Genomic DNA, 25,719 nt, shown 5'->3' with positions numbered 1-25,719 from the left:
GGGGACCCCAGCAGCAGGGACAAGCTAGTGTAATCTTGTTAGAGGCGGTGCTGACCCCGGCAGCAGCCCTAGACGGCTTCCAGGTCCCCGTGGATTCGGCTTTTAGCTGGACGAAAAGCTTTAACACGGAAACCAGCAGAGAAGGAGCCCCAGAAGTTCTGCCAAGATACTGGCTACTGAATTCAAACTCATATGGGGTCTAGGAGGAAAGACAGGACACCAGGTAGGCGGAGTCATGGCACAGACCCCTCCAGAACTAGGTCTCTGACCCGGAGTCTGATCTCTCCAACCTTGCCCCTCTGCCCACCGCCCTGGGCCCTCTGCCCTCCCAGCACCATCTCCTGGAGGAGGGAGGTGTCTGACCTGGGCTTTGCTTCTCACCACCTGGCCACTGAGTGTAACTGTCTAATTACCATGGCCTTATATGTATATTGGGCACCTGCTACATTCCAGAGACTCAAATCTGAAGATCACAAAGGCTCTTTACAGACGAGCAAACTGAGGCTTTCAGGGGTCAGTTGACTCACTGTGGGTCCACCCACTAACCGGAACCTCAGTCAGGTTGCCCAAACCGGCAAGCTGGGGGCCACCCAACTTCCCACGACACATCCAGCCCATCCTCAACCCCCTCTGCTAATTCTTCCCCAATCCCTCTCCCCCTCGCCACTGCCACCCCGTCTCCCAGCCGCTGCTCTTGCCCTCAACTCATTCTCCACGTGGCAGCCTGAGGGGCCGTCGTAAAAAACAAGTCTGATCCTCCAGTAAGTCCCGCACTGTAGTTAGAATAAAATCCAACTCCTCCACGAGGCCTTCAGGCCCTGCCACCGTGGTCCCCAACGCATGAGCAGTCCTCAGGCGTGTCCTGCTTGGCTTCCACTGGGCTAAGTTTACTAGGACTGTTGTCTGTTTGGTTGTTGGTGTTCTCATACTTTTGAACGAAATGCCATTTCTCTTTAAAAAAAGGATTTCAAGCTTCCCTTTAAAAAAATCTCAAGCTCTGGGCCACTGGAGAGTGATGGGCAACCGGCACTGAGCAGCGGCCCCTCCTTCCAGGAGCTGCGTGCTCTCGCCCGTGCGGTCCGCCGGCCACATCGCTGTGGCCACCTGTCTGCTAGCTGTCTGCCACCTTGGAGCTGGGGGGATCTGACCCCAGACCCACATGATCCAGCCTGATTCTCTAAACTCCGTCCGTCACCTGCCATCACTCACAGCCCTCCAGCCTGGGGCCTTCTTTCTGCTCCTGGATCTCACCAGGGTCTGCGTGACGGGAGACCTTGGCACCCGCGGTCCCCTCAAGGCCTTTCCACAAGGTCTTCCTCTGCTGGTTCCTTCCTTCCTTCCTTCAGACTCTCCTAAGGGAGGCCCAGTTTCATCTGTGTCACCTTCCCTCCTTCACGGCAGCACTGTGGAGCCTAGCCTGTTTACCTCTCTCCTCGGTTACCACCCGGCTCCCCACCAGGCCGAGCTCCGTCGGGACGGGCATCAAGCCAGTCGTTAGGGCCAGGGCCCCAGCAGCAGCTGGAGCCTGGTGCACAGGAGACACTCAGGCAACGGGAAACGGATGAATCTTCTCACCACCCCGGGCAGAGCAGGAAGGGCCTGGGGGTTGGCCTTTCGCCAAGTCAGGGCCCCGGAGCCTGAGACCAACGATGACAATCACGTCTCCGGCTGAGGACTCCCGGTCGGACCCATTCTGGAGTCTCGGGGTGGCTCAAGGCTGGGGACCCCACCCTGGCCAGATCTGTGACCCACATTAAAAATAGAGCACACGTAGGGGCTTCCCTGGTGGTCCAGTGGGTGAGACTCTGCGCTCCCAATGCAGGGGGCCCGGGTTCGATCCCTGGCCGGGGAACTGGATCCCACACGCACGCCGCAGCGAAGATCCCGTGTGCCGCGACAGAGATCCGATGCAGCCTAAATAATCATTAAAAATAGATAAATAAATAAAATGCACACGTAGGGGCTTCCCTGGCGGTCCAGTGGTTAGAACTCTGCGCTTCCACTGCAGGGGCACAGGTTCGATCCCTGGTCAGGGAGCTACGATCCCGCACGCCATGTGGCGTGGCCTAAATAAATCAATAAAGCACGCAGTAAAAGCAATGCACTGCCCTGGACGGGAGCCTGGAACAGACAACAGACAAGGAAGAAAAATCCGGTAACATCCAAAGCCTGGTGTTCAGTGAACGGTACTGGACCAATGCGCGGTCTTGGTCTTGACAGCTCTCCAGGTGACGCGAGATGACAGGATATGGGAGACCGAGTGAGGGGGGCACGGAAGCCCTCAGTAGTACTGTCTTTACAAGTTTTCTGCAAATCTAAAAGTATTCAAAATAAAAGGTCATTTAAAAATAAATAAATAGGGACTTCTCTGGCGGTGCAGTGGATAAGACTCCACGCTCCCAATGCAGGGGGCCCGGGTTGGATCCCTGGTCAGGGAACTAGATCCTGCATGCATTCCATGAGCCGCAACTAAGGAGCCCACGTGCCACAACGAAGGAGCCCCCGTGCTGCAACAAAGGAGCCCTGGAGCCACAACTAAGACCCCATGCGATGAAATAAATAAATAAATATTTAAAAAATAATAATAATAAATAAGAAAATAAAACTCATCCACGGCAGCATATGTGAAGCACTGAAGGGAACAACACAGATAATGAGCTATTAAATAATAATACTAATGTCACTGATAATAATAATAATGGCAGCTAAACCTTACATTATCTCAGTCACTGTTCATGACAATCCTATGCAGAGGATAGGACTGTAAATCCCATTTTACAGATGTGGAGACTAAGACGCAGCAAGCTTAAGATCCACTCAAAGCATGACGCTTGCAAGTGACGGGCAGGGCCGGCCTCATGGCTTGGTCTGACGCTCTGCTGTTACCGTCTTGAAATTCTTAGTAAGTTCTGACAAAGGGGCCCCAGATTCTCATTTTGCTCTGCACCCGCCAATTCTGTAGCGGGTCGTGGTGACAGAGGTGGATTCCAAACTGGGAATGGTGTTCTCCATCCTCAGAAAGGTCACTCGGGATCGGCTCCATGCACAGCGCGGAGCCAGCGCTCCTGGCTAAGAAAACATCATGGGGCAAAGGGTGGCCGCAGGATCAACGGCAGAGTTTGGGGGGACATCAGTGGACGGCTTTGGCTGGGGCTGGGACTGTCATACTCTTGGCTTAGAGCAGGGAGAGGCAGACCCTCTTCCAGGCCAGGACGACACACCAGCTGCCCATGCCCAGTGGCACGCTCTGCCGGGCGGCCTCCCCGTCACACGGAGATTCTCCACGTTGGCGGCCGCGAGCCCAAGCAACAGCTGGCCGGGGCCCAGCAGCCGGCGACTGCCACACAGAGCTGTACATTTCTCACCCTGGTGCTGAGTATCAAGAGAATCCTCAAGGTTTCGTTGGCTGACCTCGAAGGTGGTTGACTCCACAAAAGGATGTTAGAAATAGCACCGATTAGCTCTGGGAGGCAGAAAGCAAACACAGACACAATCGACCCTTCTGTCGGGATCCCAAACACGGGCAGCTGTTCTCCATTAAATAAACAAGCCAACAGGGCAAAAACAGAGGCGTCCACCGGGACCAGCAGGCGTTCAGGAGCCGCCCACGGGCCCACCTCTCGCCCCTGCCCAGAAAGACTCTTCACCCAGGACCGCAGGGACCTGCTTCTGAGGCAACGCCCGGACTGTCACCTGGGCCCCTTCTCTCCCACTCCAGGCATCTGGGTGGCCTCCGGAGCCCTTCCCAATCCACCCTTGACTCAGACTCCGGTGCCCTCAGAGCTCCAGCCTGGTCTCAGCCCCAGCCCGTCCTTTGCCACCGGGTGGCCCATGAGCCTTGGACGGTTACCGTCACTGCACCAATCCCACCTCTGCAGCCCCAGGGGCCCGGGCACTGATTTCACGAAGCCCCTTCACAGGAACTCACCTCATGCGCTGTCCTGGTCGGACCAGGACGTTTCATCCATTGGGCCCCCTGAGCGTGGAAAGGGGTGGTTTCCAAAGTCTGGGAAATAACGTCTGAGAGCGAGAGAAAGGGAAAGAGGGAGAGACAGAGAGAGCCTGGTGGAAACAGAGATGAAGGTAATTAGAGCAGGAGAAGGAGACACAGACAAAGGGAGGTAGAGGCAGGAACAAACGACCAACAAACAAAACCCAAGAGAGAAAAATATAAAAGAGAGAGAACTGAAATCGATAGAGATGTGGAAACCAGAAAAGGGGGGTGGGATTCAGAAAGAGGGAAAATGGATGAAAAGGAGGAGGAAAAAGATGGAGGAGAGAGGGAAAAATGAGGAAACAAGAGAGGAAAGGAGAGGGAAGCGATGAGTAGCCCTGACAGAAAAGTGAGGCAGCCAGGAGGCAGCGGCAGCGGTGGGGACCAGGGTGTGGGGAGCGGACTGTGTTGGGAGCTGGGGAGTCGGTCCACGGGTTCAGGGCTTCTCCGGCCCCGAACCCTGTCAGTGTGCACGCAGGGACACTGAAAGACTCCCCACCCTCACCCCGCCTTAAACCCCATCCCTGTGTCAAAGAAATAACAATATTCTGAAAGGACAAAGGCCGTCTCAGAAGACAGGTCAGTCTCTGTTGAATGGACTCCATCTGGCCTGAGGGGCAACACTTTGCTCTTTTCTCACTTTACTCAGGACTCCTGGAAACCTCTCGTCTGCATCCTCCACCCCAGGGAGGAGCTCTTGGCCTCATCGGGGTCCCCACCTTCCCTGGCTGCAAAGCGAGAAAAGAGGGAGAGAGATCCTGAGGTGCCCCCCGCCCATCCCACCCAGCCCAGGCCTCCAGCCCCGCATCAGCCTGGCGGCCCCCACAGGCACCTCTTCCCATCTCTCAGGCATGGCTGCATCTCCTGCGCCTAGAACAGCACCTGGTACACAGCAGACGCTTAATCGGTAAGTGCTCACTCCGCCTCCCTGGGTGATCCCATTCAGCCTCAGAGCTAAGGCCTCGGGCTCCATGCTGGATACCTCCAGCCCTGAACCCCACACTCCAACCCTGGCTCCACCTGCAAAGGCATCCAGACGGACTCGATTCACAAGGCAACTTGGATGAATCTCCGGGGAATTACGCTGAGTGAGAAAAGCCAATCCCCAAAGGTTACAGGCTGTATGATTCCATTTATAGAACATTTTGGAAACAGCGAAATTTTATACATGGAGGGCAGATTCGTGGCTGCCAGGGGTTGGGCGAGGGCTGAGGGAAGAAGGGTGAAGGTAGTCATGAGAGGACCTGAGAAATCCCTGTGGGGTTGGGACAGTCCAGAGTCAGGAGACAGGAGCCTAAATAAAATAAAACTGTACAGAATGGATACAACTGTACAGAACTTAAAACGCACACAAGTGAGTCCAGGTAAAACTGGGGACATCCCAGCATGAGCAACACATCGTAACCAGGTTGATATCAGGGTTGTGACGTTGTACCACGGTTTTGCAAAATGTTACCATTGGGGAAAACCGGGCAAAGCGTACGAGGGCGCTGTCTCTGCATTATTTCTTATAGCTGCCTGTGAATCTATAATTGCCTCAGTAAAGAATTTCAATTAAAGACACACACGCGTTTCCCTACCTCCACCCTGGTCCCTAGCCCAGGCCACCAGCATCTATCTCCCTCTGGACCATCCCAGCAGCTGCAACCACCCAACCTCCACCCTTGCACTGCCAGCATCTTCCTCCACATTTCAAAACCCTCCAGGGCCGAGTCCTTGCACGGGCCCCACGCCCTGCTCCATCCACTCCCCACCCCACCCCGACCTGCACCTCCAGCTCCAACACGCCGCCCACCAGGCCTCACCGCTCCCCTTCCAGCCCAAGACACCTGTACAGCCCCCTCCCCACCTCCCCCAGGGCGCCAGCCACCTCGTCGCTGTGCTCCACGTTACCTTCTCAGTGAAGCCTTCCCTGACCACCTCCTGCCCCCAGACCCACCTCTCCCTGCCCTCCTTCACCTTTCTTTCTCCCTGGGACACTTTATATATTGCACTAGACTATCGGCTGCTGGAGAGCGGGAACATTCTCTGTCCTCCCTGGGTTCCGAGGATCTGAAAGAGCACCGGGCTCGTATAGATGGTAGATGACAAGTGTTTGTTGAGTGAATGAATGAATGAGTACATGAATGAAAAGAGGGGTGGTGGGTGCAGATTTGGCATCAAAGGAGTTAAGCCCGGCCCAAGGGCTGGGGAAGGAAAGGGTAAAGGGCTGGGATTGCACACGTGGCAGCTCCTCGAGCAGCCAAGAAGGACTTAAGGGGACCGTAGGGGGAGGAAGAGGCCGGTATGTGCGCAGTACAGAGGGGGATGGGCGGGGCTGTCCTCCAAGCACAAGATCTCTCTAGGCCTCCAGGAGCAAAAGCCCAAGGTACGGAGGGAGAGAAGCCAGGGCAATACCCTGCAGGCCGGTCCACGCTGTCCACCCAACTCCCGCCCCGCAGGCTCTCAAGAGAACCAGAAACAGGCGTTGGGGTGGAGGCCGAGCTCACTTTCTGGGGCCTCCGGGGGCCGAGGGGCCAAGCCTCAGCGGCTTCCCACCGCCTGGCCATTCCCGCTGAAGTGCTGCGCTCAAGCTGCTTGTGGGAATGAGGGTGGGCGTGCGGACAGGGGTCACAGAGGACCTTGGATTTGCACTCTTAACATCCCCTCCAAAGCCCTGCGTGGGGGCTGCCAGTGCTGAGAGGAGGATCCCTTCCTCCAGCACAGTAAACGGCAGTGGTCCCTCTGTCTAGCTGTGTTACCTTGGCCAGGTCACTTAACCTCTCTGTGCCTCATTTTTCTCATCTGGAAACAGGGCTAATAATAGTTTCTACCTCATAGGGTGTTTTGCCCAAATAACCCAAAGTGCTTAGAAAACAGTAAGTGCTCAGTGAACGCTGGGTAATTTCATTATTATTACGGCCCCCTGGATTCTTTTAAACGATGTCATTAGCTTGTGAACAGCCCAAGCGTACAGTTTTGTAACACTGCGTTTTTAGTATTAAATGCATTCAGCTTCGAAACATGAACATTTAAAGTGAATCACAATTGTGGAAGCCAGTCCAAGGAGCCTCAAAGATTATCCAGAACATCTCTCAACCCCTCAGAGGCACGGCTCATCCCCAGTCAGGTGGCCAGGCTCGCCGCAGATGCTCAATAATGCCTGCTGGCCAGTGACAGATTACGGGGGGCCACACCGGGCACGAATATGCTGGCAACCAGCCCTGCGAGCAGCCCCCTGGCCTGTGGCCTCTGAGTTCTCTCCCAGCAATGACTGCTGCCATCTGAGCCCCTCCTGCCCACACCCCCCCCACACACACACTCCTGGGGGCACTGTCCATGGCCTCCGGAACCAGGTCCAGGCCAGCAAAGAGCTGCCAGACACGGGAGGGGAAGGGGCAGTGACAGGGCCACAATGCTGAGATCCCCAACCCAGGTAACCACGGGCACCTCCCAAGCGGTGCTCAGTGATGTCCGGCCCTGAAGCAACCACCTCCCTGCTCTGGCTTCTTACTCCATGTAAAAGCCAGGATTCCCCCCTCTCTAAATTTCCCAGGTTAATTATTAGGACCCTCCAAGTAATGGGAACTTTGGTCTTGACATTCCGTCTGGCAACGTGACAAGGTGTGATGGTATCAGCTGGAACACGCACCTGGATGAATTTACTGCTTAATGAGACGTGGTTTATTTTCCCAGCAGAAAGCTGACCATGAATGGAGCCAAGTTCAAGAACTTCCCAGGCCCCTTAGGCATTAAAGGGATCATCACACTTTCTCCAGATGCCGCAACTCCAGCTGCAGGCATCACACAGGTTTCTGCACTAAGGAGGGACTCACCTCCCTCCACTCATCACGTCACCCGGAACCTGCAATCGCTGATGGGAGCTGCCTGTCCTCTGCGCGGCCCTGCCTCGCTCAGGAATGCCGTGCGACCCAGTGCCAAGCTGGTGCCACGCACTGGGCCATGCTGTCCCCTGCCACAGCCCTTTCCTGGCCTCTCTTCTCCCTTTTTACTTTTTTGTGTGTGTGTGTGCACTGCGCGGCATGCAAGATCCTAGTTCCCCAACCAGGGATCGAACCTGCGTCCCCTGCAGTGGAAGTGCGGAGTCTTAACCATTGGACCACCGGGGAAGTCCCACTCTTATCCCCTTTTCTGTCATGCACAGGAGTCAGAAGCATGCAGCCCACCTCATAATTATCTGCTGCAACGCCCGCCTCTGGGTGTTTACTTTCTGGGGTGACCTAGAGCTCAGGCAGGGACCAGTCTCATCACTTCTGCATCCTCTGGTGCCCAGAGGAATGCTCGGAGATGCAGGCGCTGAGCCAGTTAGCTGGGGGCATCCCGGCTGCTCCCCTTCCCTCCCCCAGCCCATAGTGGGCAAGTGACTCTGCCTCTTCCTGCCTCAGTTGTCTTTTATAAGATGAGGCCAGTGATGGCAGCCCACCTCACTGCAGCCAGCAGAGACTGAGTCACGCGCACCGAGGTCGGCCCAGGGCCCTCAAGCACGGCGATTGCTGTGTAGACATTCTCCGTGCACCTGGCTCCTCCTTCTGTGATCCACAAGCCTCGGCACCTGGAACAGGGCCCACGGCACGGTAGGTGCCTGACAGAAGTTCACCGAATAGAAAGGGAATCACGCACGTCCAAACCCTCAACCTGAACCCCTGTGAGCCCCATTTCACAGAGGGGAAGCGGGGACCCTGCTCCAGGCCACGGAGCTAGCAAGCAACACCGCCAAGGTACAAACCCAGGGCCACTGGGCTCCAGAGCCCATGGTTTCATTTATTTTTAAATGTTTTATTCCGGAAATTTTCCATAGTCATAGAACACAAGCAAAAGCCAAGAGGGGGCTATGATGAGCCCCACGTGCTGCTGCCTGGTTTTGACGACGGTCATTCATCTGGGCCGGTGACGCCTAACCCGGGGCAGCCGGGCCTCCAGGGCACATTTGGCAACTTCTGGACACCTTTTTTTTTTTTTTTTTGGTACACGGGCCTCTCACTGTTGTGGCCTCTCCCGTTGCGGAGCAGAGGCTCCGGACGCGCAGGCTCAGCGACCATGGCTCACGGGCCCAGCCACTCCGCGGCATGTGGGATCTTCCCGGACCGGGGCACGAACCCGCGTCCCCTGCATCGGCAGGCGGACTCTCAACCACTGCGCCACCAGGGAAGCCCTGGACACCTTTTTGATTGTCGCAACCAGGGGGATGGTGCTACCGGCATCTAGTGGGTGGAGACCAGGGATGCTGCTAAACACCGTACAATGCACAGGACAGACCCCACCCCAGAGAATGGTCTGGTCCCAAATGTCAACAGCGCCGAGGGTGCAAAGCCCTGGTTTGAGTCCAGTCCATGCTCTCAACTACGCCCTCTCCAAGTGCTGCAGGAGTTTGGTCTACACACTGGGAGAAAGGGGAGAGGCCTGCGCCATGATATTGGGACCTGGGAGGGCAGAATCGCTCTAGGAAGGGCGATCTTGAGAGTGATGCTCTGCTTAGAAAGTGGGTATTGGGAGCTGCATTTGTCAACACTTCACATAAGACTGAGGAAATTTCAAATCCTCAGAAAATAAGGATGCCCGTGGAGAGTACTTGGAGAGGGCCCCACCAAGTGCCTCTGCCGGCACTGCCTCTGGGGAGAACCAGCCCCTTTCGAGAAGAGAGCTCGTGGCCAGCCCTGGGCCCTTGTAGCCCTCACATCTGCCTGCTCAGCACAGCCTGTAGCTCTCCAGGCCCATCCCCGCTGCTGTGATACCAGCCCCCTCTCTCCCTCCCTTGGTAAAGGGGCATTGACCCTCCAGACTCTGTAGTAGACACCAATTTACTGTAGGTCTTTGCCAAGACATAGATGGAGGCCTGTGAGGCAACAGGCCCCCTGAGGAGACTTCTTGGAGGCTCTCAGGCAAGTTTTCAAAATCAACTGATGTCACATAAAAACCTGCATCCCCAACCTCCCTTCCTTAAGAAAGAGCACGGTCAGGCCACTCTGAGCCTTTGTTCCCAGCTGGAGGGGAGGGCACCTGCCTCTCCCATTGGCCACCGTCCCCACACAGCCCTTGGGCCTCACTCAGGGCCCTACCTGATTCCAGGGTTCGAAGTCGACCCCTGGGGCATGAAGAATACGGGGCTCTGAAATCAAATGGGGCCAATGCCTGGCTCAGATAAAATGTTCTAACTCCTCTGAGCCTCAGTTTCTTCATCTGTAAAGTGGGAATGTTGACAGTACCTATGTAACAGGTGGGCATGAAGATGAACCAAGCTAGGGCAGGTAAAGTGCTAGCTTGTGTCAACCCAAAGAAGAGCCCAGAAAACTGGCTGCTGGCCAGTTACTGTCGTAACTACTATTAGTAAGTCAAAGATAATACAGTCCTTACCCTTGAGAAACTCTTAGTCTTGGGGAACAACAGGTGAAAACACAGATGACTCCCCGAGGTGCTGTGCCAACAGTGGAATGAACAGGGTGTTGGGGAGTCCAGAGGAACATTGCCTGGGGGAATCCCGGTGGCTTCCCAGTGGTGGTAACATTCAATTTAGCCTTGAACAATGAATAAACATTGCCAGGCAGGGAGCAGGGGACCAGCGTATGCAAAGGCCATAGGCAGTGTCCACCAGATCCAGGGATGGCAGGACTGGGCTTGAGGATGCTCACGGGGGACGTCCCTGACAGTGGCGGTGCTCGGAGATGGTGCACTGTATCCCTCCAACCACAGAGAAGTTGGGGTGCTCCCACGCAGGCCTCAACAGTGCCCCCCAAAATAAAAACTCCTCCTTGTTGTAAGGAACTTCCTCCCCACTCAAAATCTTAACAAAAATGCAACACTTAAAAAAAAATCTGACCCCCAAACCAGCCTGCCAGGGGCCCTCTGTCCCTCCCCTGCACGTGTGCCACCAGATATCTGGAGTCAAACAAATCTGTTAACGTGTGAGCGCTGAGTGACTCCCTGAGAGCCAGGCTGGTGGGGGATTGGCAGGGGGGCTGGGGACCCAGCACCACTCGGCCTCCATTGTTGCGTTAATATTTGCCATCTGCTCATGTTGCATTTTTACCGCAAGGGATGATGGGGGCAGAAGCAGAAGGAGAGGCCGCTGCAGGGCCGGGAGAAGGCGCCATGGAATCTCCTCTGCCTTCTTTGTGTTGCTGCCTTGCTAGGCCTCCACCACTGATATAAAGCCCCGGCCAGGCTGTGCCTCCTTCCGGGAGTCACCCCTCCAGGGGGATTGGGCAGAGGGAGAGGGAGGGGGAGGGGGAGGCGGCCCCAGCCAGACAGAGCCTCCCCCTTCCCTGGGTGGGGCGGGGAGGGGAGGGGAGGGGGGGTCCGGGTACGGAGCAGGGAGGGGAGGAGGCGCCGAGCCTGGCACTGACGACTCCTACAGGCCAAGCCTGGGCAGGACAGCTCCGCCCACAGCCTCTGCTACCTCCAGGAAAGCCCAGGACGCGGCCCCAAGCCGCTGCAGAGAGAGGCAGGCATGGACACTCATCCCAGCTCTCCACGGCCTGGAGACCACCTCCGGAGAAATCTGGGGGACGGGGGCTTCCAAGGGCCATGGAAGCCTTCAGAGCATCCATTGACTAGTATTTATTGAACACCTACTGCATGCTCAGCCCGGCTAGGAGACTCAAATGCCCACAGGCAGGTAATGACAATGGGTGTCTTAGGCCAGATGGCGGCTCAGCAGGGACACTGCTCAGGGGCCGAGACCTCTGCTTTTTCAAGCGAAAGCCAGAGGTGTACATTCTTCTGTGAACTTCGCTTTTCTAAATGCTGGCAACTAATTCAAATTAAACACATGCATATTAAACATATGCCAAGCTGGCCAAAGAATGTATGTGGGTGGGGCAGACTGGGTCCAAGGACCTCCAGCTGCAACCTCCACCTTCTAGGTTGTGGGTCCTGCACTCGGGAAGATCACAGAGAAGGGGAGAGACACTGAACGAGGTCTAAGCTGGATCAGATTCTGGCTCTGCTGCCTATGCTGTGTGACCCTGGGCAAGTGAACGGCCCTCTCCGAGCCTCAGGTCCCTTTCTCAAATGATATCATTTACCTCTGAGGTTGTTACGGGTAGTCGAGACGAGGCACCGAAAATCCTTCATGAATGCTCTCAATACAACCACCATAGTTGGAGCAATAGTAGATGTGTTCGTCATGCTGCTCCCAAAAGCTGAGGGCTCCTGCTGGGGCTGGTGCAAAGTGAAGGAAAACGCCATGGGCTTTCCACTCTTCCCTGGTCCCAAATGCCTCTGAAGGCGTGGGGCCTGTGGGATACAGGCCATCAGCCTGAAGTCCAGAGCTGGGGAGTGTGCTGGGTGTGACCCACAGGCGCAACAGACTTTTCTTCCCCAAGATGTTTAACATTTAGAAAAATTAGTTGCTGACTTTTAGACATTAGAAGATTCATATAAAACTCCACATGCCTAGCTTTCTCCCCAAAATAGAAAAATCTAGCCATTCTTGATCCCATTTCTGCAAGGCTGCTTCTGGAAATCTCCACCCCTATAAGTAAGGCAGGGGCTCTGCAACTCGCCACAGTCCCCACCGCTCCTTACTGTCTCACACCTGGCAGACACACTCATTTATGTTACCAGATCGCCCCCTGGGTATGTGCGGGGTGAGCCGGGCAGGCCCAAGGCCACAGTCCACCCCGGCAGCCTGGCTCTGTGCGGTGTCAGGACTTGGCCCCAAGTGGTTTTGCTATTAGCCAGACAGCCTTCCTTGGAAAGCACCTGACTGTTATCCATTGGAAAATTAATCAAAATGACACCTCGAGGGACTTCCCTGGTGGCACAGTGGTTAAGAATCCGCCTGCCAATGCAGGGGACACGGGTTCGAGCCCTGGTCCCAGAAGATCCCACATGCCGCGGAGCAACTAAGCCCGTGCGCCACAGCTCCTGAGCCTGCGTTCTAGAGCCCGCGAGCCACAACTACTGAAGCCCATGTGCCGCAACTACTGAAGCCCGTGTGCCTAGAGCCCGTGCTCCACAACACGAGAAACCACCGTGATGAGAAGCCCACGCACTGCAACGAAGAGTAGCCCCTGCTCGCCGCAACTAGAGAAAGCCCATGTGCAGCAACGAAGACCCCATGCAGCCAAAAAATAAATAAATTAATTAATTAATTAAAAGAAAAAATGACACCTCGTCAACACGATGTTTTGGCTCGGCGGAAAACAAACAGCGGTCTACAACAACTTAGCGCGGCTCTTCTGTGCCCCTGGGTGCGGGCCCCGAGCGGAGGGCCTGGCGTGGTCAGAACACCTGTGGCAGCCACTTGGCCATGACCAGGCCCGGACCGAGGGGACATGGGGCCACCTGACATGGTCTCCACACCCCTCCAAGGCCTGCGGCCCGTACGGCTCCACCTCCATCTCACTTTCGCTTCCACATATGTCTGAAACCGTCTCCAGATGAGAGGGGCCCTCTATGTGCAGAGACAGGGCTGCCTCCTCAGGCAGGGTCTCTGGGACCCAGACACATGGCCAGGAGACCTGGGCGCCCTGACTGGAGCGCCTTTTCTCTCTTCCAGTTGGACAAAGGCCCCGAGACCCGGCAAGGCGAGGATTCCAGTGATCTCAAGGCACAGCATGAGATGTTTCCAGGCCGAGGAAACGCACTCCTAACCGTTGAACTCTGAGGCTTGAAGGGCACCTACGCACCCTGCTCAGCTCTCATGGTCAAGTCTAAACAAGACATCGCTGACCCTAAATGCCAGCCTTAGCTCAGGGTAGAGAATGTGCCCTGGAAATTCCCCAAGCAAAGCAAATTTACCAAGTCCCTCCCCTGCTACGAACCCTTCCATGGCTTTCCATTGCCCTTAGAATAGTCCAGTCCCCCTGTGTGGCCTGAGACCCCGCCCAACCAATCTGGCCCCAACCTCGTCTCCCACACTCCACCCCCCTCCGGCTCAATCCCCATGCTGGACTCCCCGCTGCTCCTCAAGCTCAGTCCCACCCCAGAGCCTCGGTGCCTGCATCCCCACTGCTGGGTGCACCCTTTCTTCTGACTTCAGGCTGTTCTCACTCACCATCCAGGTCTCAGCCTACATGGCCCTTCCTCGGAGGCCATGCCTGGTTCCCTCAGAGCAAGCCAGGGCCCTCTTTAGAAATGACTAGCTACTGAATTTTCTTAGGATTTGGTCATTGCCTCTATTCTTCCACTGGATACATGCTTCCTGAAGTAAGAGATCACAGCTCTCTCCCAAAGCAACAGAGTTAGGAATGTGGGTTCATATCCTGATGCCCAGCTGTGTGGCCTTGGGCAAGTTACTAAACCTCTCTGTGCCTCAGTTCCCTCACCTGTAAAATAGGGATAAAAATAGCACCTCCCCCCGTGGGGTATTGAGGGTTGAGAACAGCACCTGGCGCTGCAGGGCTGGCTCTGTCACCACTACCGATACCTGCTCACCGCTGAGGGATTAGGCAGTCTGTCTTGAACCGTTATTTAAAGGCAAAGCTGGCTTTTCAGACCCACCAATGCTCAGAACCCTCCGTCTGAGAGTTCTGGAGTCTTTTACTCCCCACAGCTTTAGTGGAGGAGGCCCTCTTCATCTCACAGCAAATTGAAACCAGTTTTCTAGCAAGCAGAGCCTTTCTTGGTCAAGCCCGTGTCAGCCAACTGACAGTTAAGCTGTCTGAGGCCTGCAGAGGCTAAGAGACTTACCCACAGTCACACAGCTAAAAAAATGCCACAGCGAAAGAGAGGTACAGTTCTGAGTTAAAATCTTGGAACATTTTAAAAATCAATGTAAAAGTATAGTTGAAAACTTCTTTGCAGTACAGCATGGAAATATGGACCTTTGTACCATGAAAATACGTATGTTAGCATTAAAACTGAAGCATGGAAGCATGGACATTTTTACGTCCGGGCGCAGAGGGCCCAGGGTGCCAGGCCAGCTCTCACCCCAGTCTGGGCACTGACTGCGCGCTTCTTCGGCAGCTCAAGTCAAAGGCCAAAGGCCTGGCCTTTGCGGGGGATCTCGTGACGAGGAGGTACACTCAGGCTGGCATTCCCGGCCGGCCCAGGCCTCGGCCAGCACCAAGTCACGTGGGCAGGGGCGGCTCTGGGCCTCTGGTGCTGGGGAGGGGTGGGGGGCTGGCGGACTGCTTCCCAGCCCCACTCCTGGTGTGTTGGGAGACCCTAGCCCCGGCGCTGCACACCCTCCCTGGGCCTCCCCACTACAGCTGCAAAGTGAGGAAGAGGAGGGAGGGAGAAATGAGGCCAGCAGGGCAGAAGGGGCTGGCAGAGTTAGAAAACACACAGACCAATTTTCTCCCCATCTCTCTCCCTCCCCAGGAACTCCTGTTCCAGCTGATGGAGCAGCAGGGAGGGTGGAAAACACACCCCCAAAGGTCCCTGCCTGGCGCCAGGGGTGAGGGCTGAGGGCCTCCTGCCTGGGCCCTGTGAGGGAGTCCCCACTGATCCCCCTGATTCTGGGAGGGCCTGGGGGCAGCAGTGAGTGGCCTATTTCCTTTGGGGGGATGGGCTTCCACAGGAGTGGGGACAGGACCCTTCTGCGCAAGAGCCTCTGCCCCACGCCAGCTCCCGGAGACGGAGGAGGGCGGGTGGAGACAAGAAGGCAGAATCTGGGCTTGTGCGGAGGGGCTTCCCACTGCTGGGGGGGCCTGGTGTGGACGCCCAGGTACGGGCAGTGGTCAGTGAAGCGTCCACCTTGGGTGGGCACTGAGGGGAACCGACTGGAGACAGTGTGAAATCCTGGCTTGGTGGGTTCTTCCAGGTGGAAGAGACGGAGACCCGTCCAGGTGCTCTTCAAGGACCCCACCCCCCGGACTGCAGCTCCAGTGGTCGGAACCAGGCCCAGAAAGACGCAGCAGGGCCAAGTGGTGCAGATAAAAAGCCTCCAGCTCCAGGCCTAGGTCTCACAGGTTCAAATCCCAGCTCCACCACGTTCTGGGTGGGCAAGCACTTCGACCCTTTAGTGCCTCAGTTTCCTCATCTGTAAAATAGGGACAGTGACTAGACCTATGTCACAGGGTGGGATGTGAGGTGCCTGCCGGGTCAGAGCCCAGTACAAGCCGTGACAACCATTATTCTAGAAGGGCCGCTTCAGCTTGCACCCCCGGGTGCAGGTGCAGCCCTGGAAACCCTCGGGTCTGCACACGCGTGTTGCCTACATTGCCTGCTCCACACAAAGCCCTCCCAGGGCCAAGATCAACACGCCGGGGTTGCTGAATGACTCACCACCCCTGGCTGGGACGCATTTCCTGGAACAAGTCACTGCAGGTAGGGCTGGGGGGCCCCGAGTCCGGTAGAGATGAGAGGATGCAAATCCCCGCATGCCCAGCCACACCCCGATGGGATCCTGTAACAGGAGTGGGCGGTGGACCCCACTTCACAGCCCCACGGGCCTGAGTTCCAACCCCGGCGCTGACCTTGGATTCGCGACTCTCCCCCTCCAAGCCTTGGCCTCTGCCACTAAATGAGGACACTAGTGCCAACCACAAAGGGACAATTGTGCAGGCTATAGAAAAAGACTGTAAAGTACAGAGACCAAGGACCCAGCAGGCCCCACTGTTAGGATTCCTGCTGCAGACCACGGGCAGCCAAGGTCCTCTGTCCTTCCTCCCCCATGGTGCTTCTAAGCCATCAGTGGGCAGAGCACTGTGTGACTGGGGGGCTCCTGGTCACCCCGGAACAGTCACCATAACTCAAGGGACCAAGAAGACAACTCCTGACTTCACTGAAAGGCAGGAGAGACCACATTTGGCTGGAGAGGGGGCAATCCCAGAGGGCTTCTCAGAGGAGGTGGTATTAAGTTGGCTCTAAAGGATCAATAGGAGTTCCGAGATCATGAGATCTGTGAGGCCATTGTCTAGCTGCTACTGGCCTTGGGCAAGTCCCTCACCTGGAGGCAGGCAGGTAAGCAGCACATGCCTCAGGCAGGTGTAAGACAAGACAGAGCAGTGGGGTCCTGACAGGGACTGGAGAGTGACACCCAGGCAGGCATCCCAAGCCAAACAGAATGAGTTCACACGGGGCCAGAGTGGCAACACTGCAACTACTCCGTTTCCTCATCAGTCAAACGGGGATAACATTCATTCCCAGCGTACACGATGATCGGGAAAAGTAAGTGAATTAATGCACATGAAATACCTCAGCAGTGCCTGGAACACTGTAAACGCTCGATATATGAGCCTTTGTGAGAACACTAAGAGGAGACAGGGAAGGGGGGCATGCAGGAGGGACAGAGAGAACAGAGGAGCAGAGGGGGACCCCCAGGCAGGGCCCAAGGAACAGTGAGAGACCCCCCTGGGGGGCAGGACAGAGCAGCTGGCTGAGCAAGACCCCTTTCCTGGAAAGGGCAAGACCCTGGAGATAGGTCAAGCAGTGCTCCAACCTGGCCTTGCTACTTGAGGCAGCGTGGCTTCGGACAAGTCCCTTCACCACCCTGAGCCTCGGTCTCCGCATCTGTAAAATGGGGAAATGACAAAAGTGCCTTCCTCCAAAGACTGGCATGAGAACCAGGTGCCATATACAACAGCACACAAAGTGCTTAAAGCAGACCTGACATAAAATTATCAAATCCAGCTTAGAGTGGGGTTTCTCAAACTCAGCACTCCTGATGTTCAGGGCTAGATAATTCTCTGGTGTGGGGGGCTGTCCTGTACACTCTAGGGTGTTTAAAAGCATCCCTGGTTTCTACCCACTTGCCTCCAGTTGTGACAATTGCAACATCTCCAGACACTGCCCAATGTTCCCTAGACGAGGGAATCAGTAAGCCGGAAAGACAGAGGTGCTTAAACACTGAAGGTCTCTGCAAGGCAGGATCAGTCTGGCCTCAGTTTCTCCATCAGTAAAAGGGACACAATGACCCTTCCTTCCTTATAGGGAGGATCCCAGGAAAGCAGCGATGTGGGAGAGCGAGGCCTTTGCAAGCTGCGGGCCGGCTGCCCCTCTCACTGTCCCCTGTTTTCTGGTCTGCTAGAGGCCAACTTGTGCCTTGGGAAGGGGGACCCCGCCTAAATTCTGGAACTCACTCTGAGCACGTCCTTAGGTGTGGAAGGAAGGGACAGGAGGGCAGGGGCTGCTTCTTTTCGCCATGGTAACCCCAGATGGACCACACTGCTTGGCAAAGTAAGTGGTTAGCACTTACTAACTGGTGGGTGAGGCGGCGGGCAGTCACGGCACCGAAGCACGCAGCTCAGGGCACGCAGGGGCGCACGAGGGAGGCACTGCAACACTCCAGCCACCTAGCCAGCTCCCCACCGGCTGGCCAGATGCTGTTTCCTGTCTGCAGAAGCCAGCCGTGCCCTTTGAACTCCTGTTTCCTGAGCCCCTCTCCCTGCTCCAGGGTCTGGGAGGGGGCAGGGAGGTAGGGGATACTCACGTTCCCGAAGGCGGGGAGCCCCGAGGAGCCCAGCCACTTCCGCAGGGCCTGTGAGAGGGCCCCGTGGTCCCGCTCGGCCTGAAGCACGTGGGCTTCCAGGAAGGAGACGTGGTGCCCGACCATCTTGACAAAGGCCTGGTGGGAGAGGGGAAAGCAGTGATGCCACATCTGCGCAGACTGGGGTGTGCTCCTGGCTGCCTCCCTCTCACCTGGCCCCATGGACTCCGGGAGAGTTCAGGCAGCACCTGCCCAGCTGGGGGCACCTTCAGAAACCCTGACAGTAACAGTGACACTCCCCCTTGGAGGCCTGGCCTGGCCGAGCCTCCACTGGTGTCCTCTCACCTTCTCCCCCTAGTGACCATCTGTTTAGCCTCTATTTTACAGAGGAGGTAAACTGATGCTCAGAGAGGTTGGACCACCTGCCTAAAGTCACACAGCCAGGAAGTGGCAGAGAGGGGACTCAGGCTGCACAGCCTTCTTTATGAAAAATGGAGTTTTTAGAAATCGCTCACTTTAATATTTGATGGATATTGGGGGGGTCTCAAACTCAGAAGGTGCCAAGGGGCAGGCAGGTGACAAGCGGGTGAAGTAGGATGAGTGCGGACAGGGTGAACCGGAACGCCGGGTCCCGGCCCCCAAGGGGCACTCAGCTCTGGGTCTCTAGTGCAGAACCTCCAATTTCAAAAGAAAAAAAGAGAATGCTGGGGTCAGATTCTCTGGACTAGAATCCAGGTTCTATCACTTACTAGTTGTGTGCCTTTTGGCAACTTACTTCATTTCTATTATCCTCAATTTTCTTATCTGTAAAATGGGAATAATAATAATTAAGTGCTTAGGGTATATTAAGAGCTCAATTAATATCAGATAACATCATTTAAAAAGAAAAAAAAGGACATTCAGATTTTATGAAAAGTGTCCAGTTTTTAAAAACGTTAGCAATAATTTCACAATTTAAGAAAGTACCGTGCAGGCCCGGTGAGACTCATTTGTGACTTCTGGTGTGCCTGTGTGTTTCCGTGGGTACCTACGTTTGTGTGTTGTGTGCATGTGTTTGTGTGTGTTGTGTGTATGTTTGCGTGTGTGCCCATATGTTGTGTGCATGTGTCTGTGTGGTGTGTACACGTGCACGTGTTTGTACAAGCACTGCACGTACAGCCGGGAAGGCCGCCAAAGGTGGCGGCTCCGGTGCCATTTCAGACAAGCCCCCCTCTGCGGAGGCTTTTACTGTCGGAACCTCCCTGTTCCAATAGTAAAATGCAAGAGATTTTCTTGCACCAGGAAGAGGCAGGAGACCCTCTCAGTGCTGGGCCCCACGAGGGAGCCTCCCTTCACTGGATGGAAAGCCCCGGTCAGCCCATCCAGCAAGGTCCACCACCACCCAGCCCTGCCTCTCCCCGTGTCCCACACACCAGCCACACAGGCTGCCCTTTTGTTCCTTGAAAACGCCAAGCCTCACCCTCCACAGGGCCTTTGCACCAGCTCTCTCCAGACCGGCAGCACTTCTTTGTTCTCGATGGGGTGAACCCTGCTTGTCTCTCAGGCCCTGGATCCACTGTCCCCCGACAGAGAGGCCTTCCCCAACCACCTAATCTAACATGCCCCACGTCACTGCGGAGCCACCCCGTTTCCCCGTCTTCCTAGCTCTCCTCTCCCTCTGAACTTCCTGTCTGCTTGTTCACGGTCCATCTCCCTCTAGATGTGAGTTCTGGAAGAGCAGATGCTGAGTCAGTGTTGTTCACAAGGCCACAGCCAGGGCCTGGTCAGCTGGAAGGGGCTCAGCTGGATGGTGGAGGCACGAATGCACGCAAGCATGAATGAATGAACGAGTGCGCACACACGAATGAATGTATGCATGGATGAATGCATGCACGCGTGAATGAATGCATGCGTGCATGTATGAATCAATGCACACACAGGAATGAATACATGCAAGCATGAATGAATGCATGCACACACGAATGAATGTATGCATGGATGAACGCATGCACGCACGAATGCACACGTGCATGGATGAATCAATGCACACACAGGAATGAATACACGCACGCATGCACGCATGGCTGCATCTTTAGCAAAAAGACATTGGATGAACACAAGATGGTGGCACTGCTGTGCTGCCGCCGCCCTGTGGCTCTGGCAGGGGCAGAGCTGAAAGGCTCTGAATAAGCCACATCAAGTGTGTGTGTGTGTGTGTGCGCGCGCGCGCGCGTGTGTGTGTGTGCACGTGTGTGTGTGCGTGCGTGTGCGTGTGTGTGTTGGGGGGCGGGGAGACGGAGCCACAGGCTGGGCAGCTTCCCCTGGCCTTGCTGGGCCTGCACATCTGGTTGTAAGACACAAAAGAAAGTTCTACAGTCCCTCCTCCAGCCGATTCCAATTTTACGCTCCCTGCGTTAATACCGTTAATACCGATGTGGCGGGGAGTATGAGGGATGCTGAGGAATGTGCGCTCACGAGGTCGGAACCGCCTCCAAAGTGCCTGCCAGAGAGGGCAGCCCGGCCAAGCCGCAGCCAGGGAGAGGCCGAAACCTGGCCAGGAAAGCTGATCCCGGGAAACTGGAAAGACGGACACGCATCCACACAGAGAGGGGAGGAGAGGGGACAGAGGAGGGTGAGCTCTCATCGGGACCACCCTTGGGACTATAGGTGACTTCTATATAATTTTCTCTACAATGAAAATGAACCACTTTTATTATCAGAAGGGAGGGAGGGAAGAAGGGAAGGAGGGAGGGAAGGAGGGAAGGAGGGAGGGAAGGAGGGAAGGAAAGAAGGAAAGGGGGGGAGGGATGAGAGAGAAGGCAAAGTCACATTGTTTTAAATTTTATTTGCGAGTCCTGAATGATGTATCTGAATCCTTGCGGCAAAGGCCCCCAGCTTCAGAGCAGGGCCCAGTCCAGACAGGGTGCCAACGCCAGCACTGACTTTTGTAATCCCAGCTCCACCACTTCCCAGCTGTGTGACCTTGGGTAAATAACCTTGCCTTTCTGTGCCTCAGCCACTTTCTCTACAAAATAGGACGAATAATGGGACCTTCCTCATGGGGTTGCTGTGAAGGTGAGGCAAGTCGTTTCAACTAAAGCACTTGAGAGTCCCTGGCTCATAGCAGGTGCTCAGTAAATGTTAGTTTTTTCTGGCCTGAAAGGTCACCCCCATGGTTCCCAAGCCTCCCCTGCCATGGGTCACACTGATTTGAGGGCTGAGTGGTCTTGGGCTCCCTGGAATCCCCTGACATGTTAGGCCCTGGAGCCCCCAGTCGGCTGGGCCGAGTGCTAAGCAGGCATCCCAGATTCTGGCTCTCAGCCTGTGGGCAATGGCCACCACCATAGTGATAGCCTGTCCTCAGCGAGCATCTACAAGATGCCAGGTGCTGGACTAACACCTTCACGATGACATGGTCACAATTTGCAGAGGAGGAAACTGATGCTGAGAGGGTGAGTGAGTTACCCAAGGGGCAGATCTGAGGCCCAGGTGGTCTGGCTCTGGAATCCATTCGCCTCAGATTGGGGTCTGATCGGGTCCTAAGTTTTATTGTTCTCATGTCACATGCAGCTTAGTGGGAAATACATATTCTCCCATTTGCCTTGAAATCCATGACCCTCTTGGACTAACTTTTTCTTCCTTTTTTTTTTTTTTTTTTTTTGCGGACGCGGGCCTCTCACTGTTGTGGCCTCTCCCGTTGCGGAGCACAGGCTCTGGACGCGCAGGCTCGGCGGCCATGGCTCACGGGCACAGCCGCTCCGCAGCATGTGGGATCTTCCCAGACCGGGGCACGAACCCATGTCCCCTGCATCGGCAGGCGGACTCTCAACCACTGCGCCACCAGGGAAGCCCTCTTCCTTTTAATGGAGACGCAGTTACAGAGAAATATCTCTAGTCTAAGGAAAGCAGCAGTTCTGGGGGGTTGACAAGAGGCAAATGCCACTTAGCCTCAATGTTGGGGAGACTCTAGGGCAGAGTGGGGACTGTGGCAGCCGAGAGATTCACACCCCACTGAAGGGGAGAGTTGCTTCTCAGCTCCAGCTCTTCCCAGAAAGTAAGGGGCTGTGGCTTGGGGTTGGTCTTCTAATACCTGACTGCCCAGTACAGTCCTGGATCCTGCTGGCATCTGAGTTTGCAATCTCCATCTAAAGCTTACAATAACTGCTGGTGGGAGAGTAAAATGGTGTCAACACTTTGGAAACCGGTCTTGGCAGTTCCTAAAAAGACTTAACCACACGACCCAGCAATTCCAGTGCTAGGTATTTACCCAAGAGAAATGAAAATGTATAGCCGCGCAAAAACCTGAACATGAACGTTCATAGCAGCCTTATTCATAACAGCCCCAAAGCAGAAACAACCCAAGGACCCATCAACTGATGGATGGATAAACAAAATGCGGTACAGCCATCCCTGCAATGGAATACTATTCATTCATAAAAACGAATGAAGTTCTGACACGTTCCAACCTGCATGAACCTTGAAAGCATTATGCAAAGTAAACTAAGCCAGACACCACAGGCCACATATGATATGAAATGTCCAGAGACAAATGCATAGACTCAGAGTAGATGAGTGGTTGCCAGGGGCCAGGAGTGGGGAATGATTGCTAACCAATGAGCCATCCTGTGTCTTCAGTGGCTTCCTACTCCTCAGGAAAAAGGCCACCATGCTGACCTGGGAGTGGAAGGCCTAGACAACGGGCCTCCTGCTGCCCAATGTCTCCAGCCCCGCTCAGGTCATGACCTCCCTCATCCCTGTAGCCTGGCCCTCCCCGGATCCTTCCAGTGTCCCCGTCTCCTTCCTGCCCCAGAGTGCAGATGCCCCCCGCCTCTGAGCCTCTGCCCGAGCTGTGCCCTCATGTGCCCAGCACAGCTCCTTCCACTCACCCTCCGGGGGCCAGAAGGTTCCGCTCCTTGCTCGCTACTTCCCTCCAGAGCACTCGACTCCCTCTAGGTCACCCTTGGTGAATGTGGTCAGCAGAATCACGGGCCCCAAAAATATCCCATCCTCATTCCCAGAACCTGTGGCCAAAGGGACTTGGCAGGTGTGAATAAGGATCCTGAGCTGGGGAGACTGTCCTGGATTATCCGGGTAATCACAGGCATCCTTATAAGATGGAGGCAGGAGAGTCAGAGGAGGACAGAGCCTGGAAGATGTTACGCTGTGGGCTCTGAAGGTGGAGGACAGCACCATGAGCTGAGCGACGCAGGCGGCCTCCAGACACTGGAAAAGGCCAGGACGTGAACTCTCCCCCAGAGCCTCCAGAAGGAACCAGCGCTGCTGACTCCTGCTGACACATTTTGGACTTCTGACCTCAAGAGCTGTAAGATGCTAAATTCATGTTGTTTTAAGCCACTATGTTTGTGATAACTTGTTACAGCAGCCCTGGGAAATGCTATGGTCATGCTTTGTTGCTGTGTTTCTCCTGGCTGGAACACACCCTTGGACTCTGTCTTTCTCACTGTGAGAGCCCTGCAGCGGCGCATAGTAGGTCCTCAATAAATGCTAGCAGACTGAATACTAAGGGAAAAATTGAGCTTGAGAGTTGGGCCAGCCCAAGCAAGGCAAGAACCTGGGCTACAAATCTTCACATTTTCTTTCCTCTTTCAAACATGTGGAATAAAATTCAAATGAATCAGCTATTCCAAGGGCAAAGTTTTAATTATATTCCTGCCTCATTCTCTGCTGACAAGAATGTTAATTCTCTGTTAACTCTAGGGCCCACTGCCGGGCTCCTTTCCTCCACAGCTCAGAGGGACACACATCCCCTTGGTCTAGGTGACAGCTATTAAATTGCAGGCTCCTCCAGCCTCCCGGTCCTTCACTGTGCAAGAAGCCAGGCGCCCAAGCCAAGGGCCCCAGTTTGAGTAAGAGCTTGGGCTCCAGAGGATGTGAGCTGCAGTCCCAGCTTCACAGAATTAGCTGTGTGACCCCAGAGAAGTGGCTTACCCTCTCAGAGCTCGTGTTCCTCCTCTAGGAGACGGGACGGTGAGGATACTGACGTTGCAGTGCAGCCAAGAGGAAATGAGATACCATGCACCTTAGCCTGGTGCCCACACAGGTAAAGGGCGGGTGAAATAAGTCAGCAGTGAGGCAACAGGGCATGGTGTGGATTGTGGTGAAATGCAGAACACATGTCGCGTCTGAGGGGCGGCTGCCACCAGCTCTACCAGAACATAGCCTAGGGGTTGGAGATGTTCTATTTCTCAGTTTGGGTCATCTTCACCTGGGAGTTTATATGTGTAAAAATTCACTGAATTGTACACTCACTATGTGTGCGCTTTATGTATTTATACCTTAAAAAATAAACAGAATAAAGTATTTAAAGAGAGGTGGGTCTAGGGTTATGAAAGCTTCTGAATTTCCAAAAGCAGCTGAAGATTCAGATTTTTGTATAAAGTACCCTGATTTTTAAATGGGTACTTTATATAAGTTCATATTTGTCATATTTTAGAGACACTGTGTAGGCCCCGTTTTGGCTACCACCCCACTCCACTGGGTCTAAGGCCTGACACGATCAAGGCCAGATCAGCATCTTGGAAGAGACAACGGAAGAGCCAGAAGAAGCCCGTGGAGCTCACAAAGGAAGCTCGTTGCCCTGGACTCACCTCCAGCTGGTCCACTTTGGCGTAGACGCCACGCATTTCCATCACCTTGGCCTTAAGGAGGGGGATGTTTTCCTCCAGGATCTGTGAGGTATCGCTCCTGATCTGCAGGGAACAAGACAGCTCATCAGGCTCTCTGGCCCAGCCCCGCGTCCTCCTGCTGCCCTGGGGGCGGCCAGGCTCTTCAGAGACCTCGCGGATGGCCGAGACACCGAATGCCATCCTGCCCAGCGACAGGCCCAGGAACGACCCATAGTCCCGGGTGGGGACCAACCTCACTGCCTCTCGGCACCCAGACCCAACCAGGTATTCTTTACTGAACTGCAAATTAATTGTTCCCCTGACCAAACACCCAACACCACCAGCTCCAAACTAAATACCTTTATACTGTAAACCAGTGAACTGGACCAAATGGAAAGAATCAAAATCTCTTCTCTAAACTGAAGTCGAGGTAAATCAAGTTTTTGTTACACTGGAACTAATAATGTCAATGAGAAGAGTTAACAATAATCATTAACATTGATGACGAGTCTCGTCATCACGCTGCTTCCTACACGCAGCCACTGTGCTAAGCATTTCCTGCGCATCATGCATCTCATTTAATTCCAAGATTCTTCTGCTTGGAAGGACCCCAGAAGCGACTGAGAACTTTGGGAAGCCACATCTTTCCCTTGATCACTGAGATCGGACACTTAAGCCTCCGTTTTCCTGCAGAGCCAAAAGTGCAAGCCTAACCCTTAAGTGTGTGTGTGTGTATGAGAGACAGAGAGATTCCATTTCCATGTTACCATGTCCTGACCACACAGAGAGGCAGAATACATACCACT

At 54.9% G+C, this 25,719-nt stretch overlaps 1 protein-coding gene across 2 annotated transcripts in view; it reads right to left on the bottom strand.

Moving 5' to 3' along the window:
* Window positions 1-25,719, bottom strand: part of BCAS4 (breast carcinoma amplified sequence 4) — a 60,529-nt gene that overhangs the window by 10,104 nt on the left and 24,706 nt on the right. For both annotated transcript variants that reach the window (XM_030839087.2, XM_060284299.1), the window contains exons 3-4: window positions 24,896-24,997; window positions 18,312-18,446 (exon numbers count right to left, since the gene is read on the bottom strand). In XM_030839087.2, coding sequence (XP_030694947.1) covers window positions 18,312-18,446; window positions 24,896-24,997 — 237 coding nt within the window. The remainder of the gene's footprint in view (window positions 1-18,311; window positions 18,447-24,895; window positions 24,998-25,719) is intronic.

Source organism: Globicephala melas, chromosome 15, assembly GCF_963455315.2.
Source record: "Globicephala melas chromosome 15, mGloMel1.2, whole genome shotgun sequence".
NCBI lineage: Eukaryota > Metazoa > Chordata > Mammalia > Artiodactyla > Delphinidae > Globicephala > Globicephala melas.
Note: the sequence above shows the minus strand (reverse complement) of the source record. Positions and strands in the feature narration are given on the sequence as shown.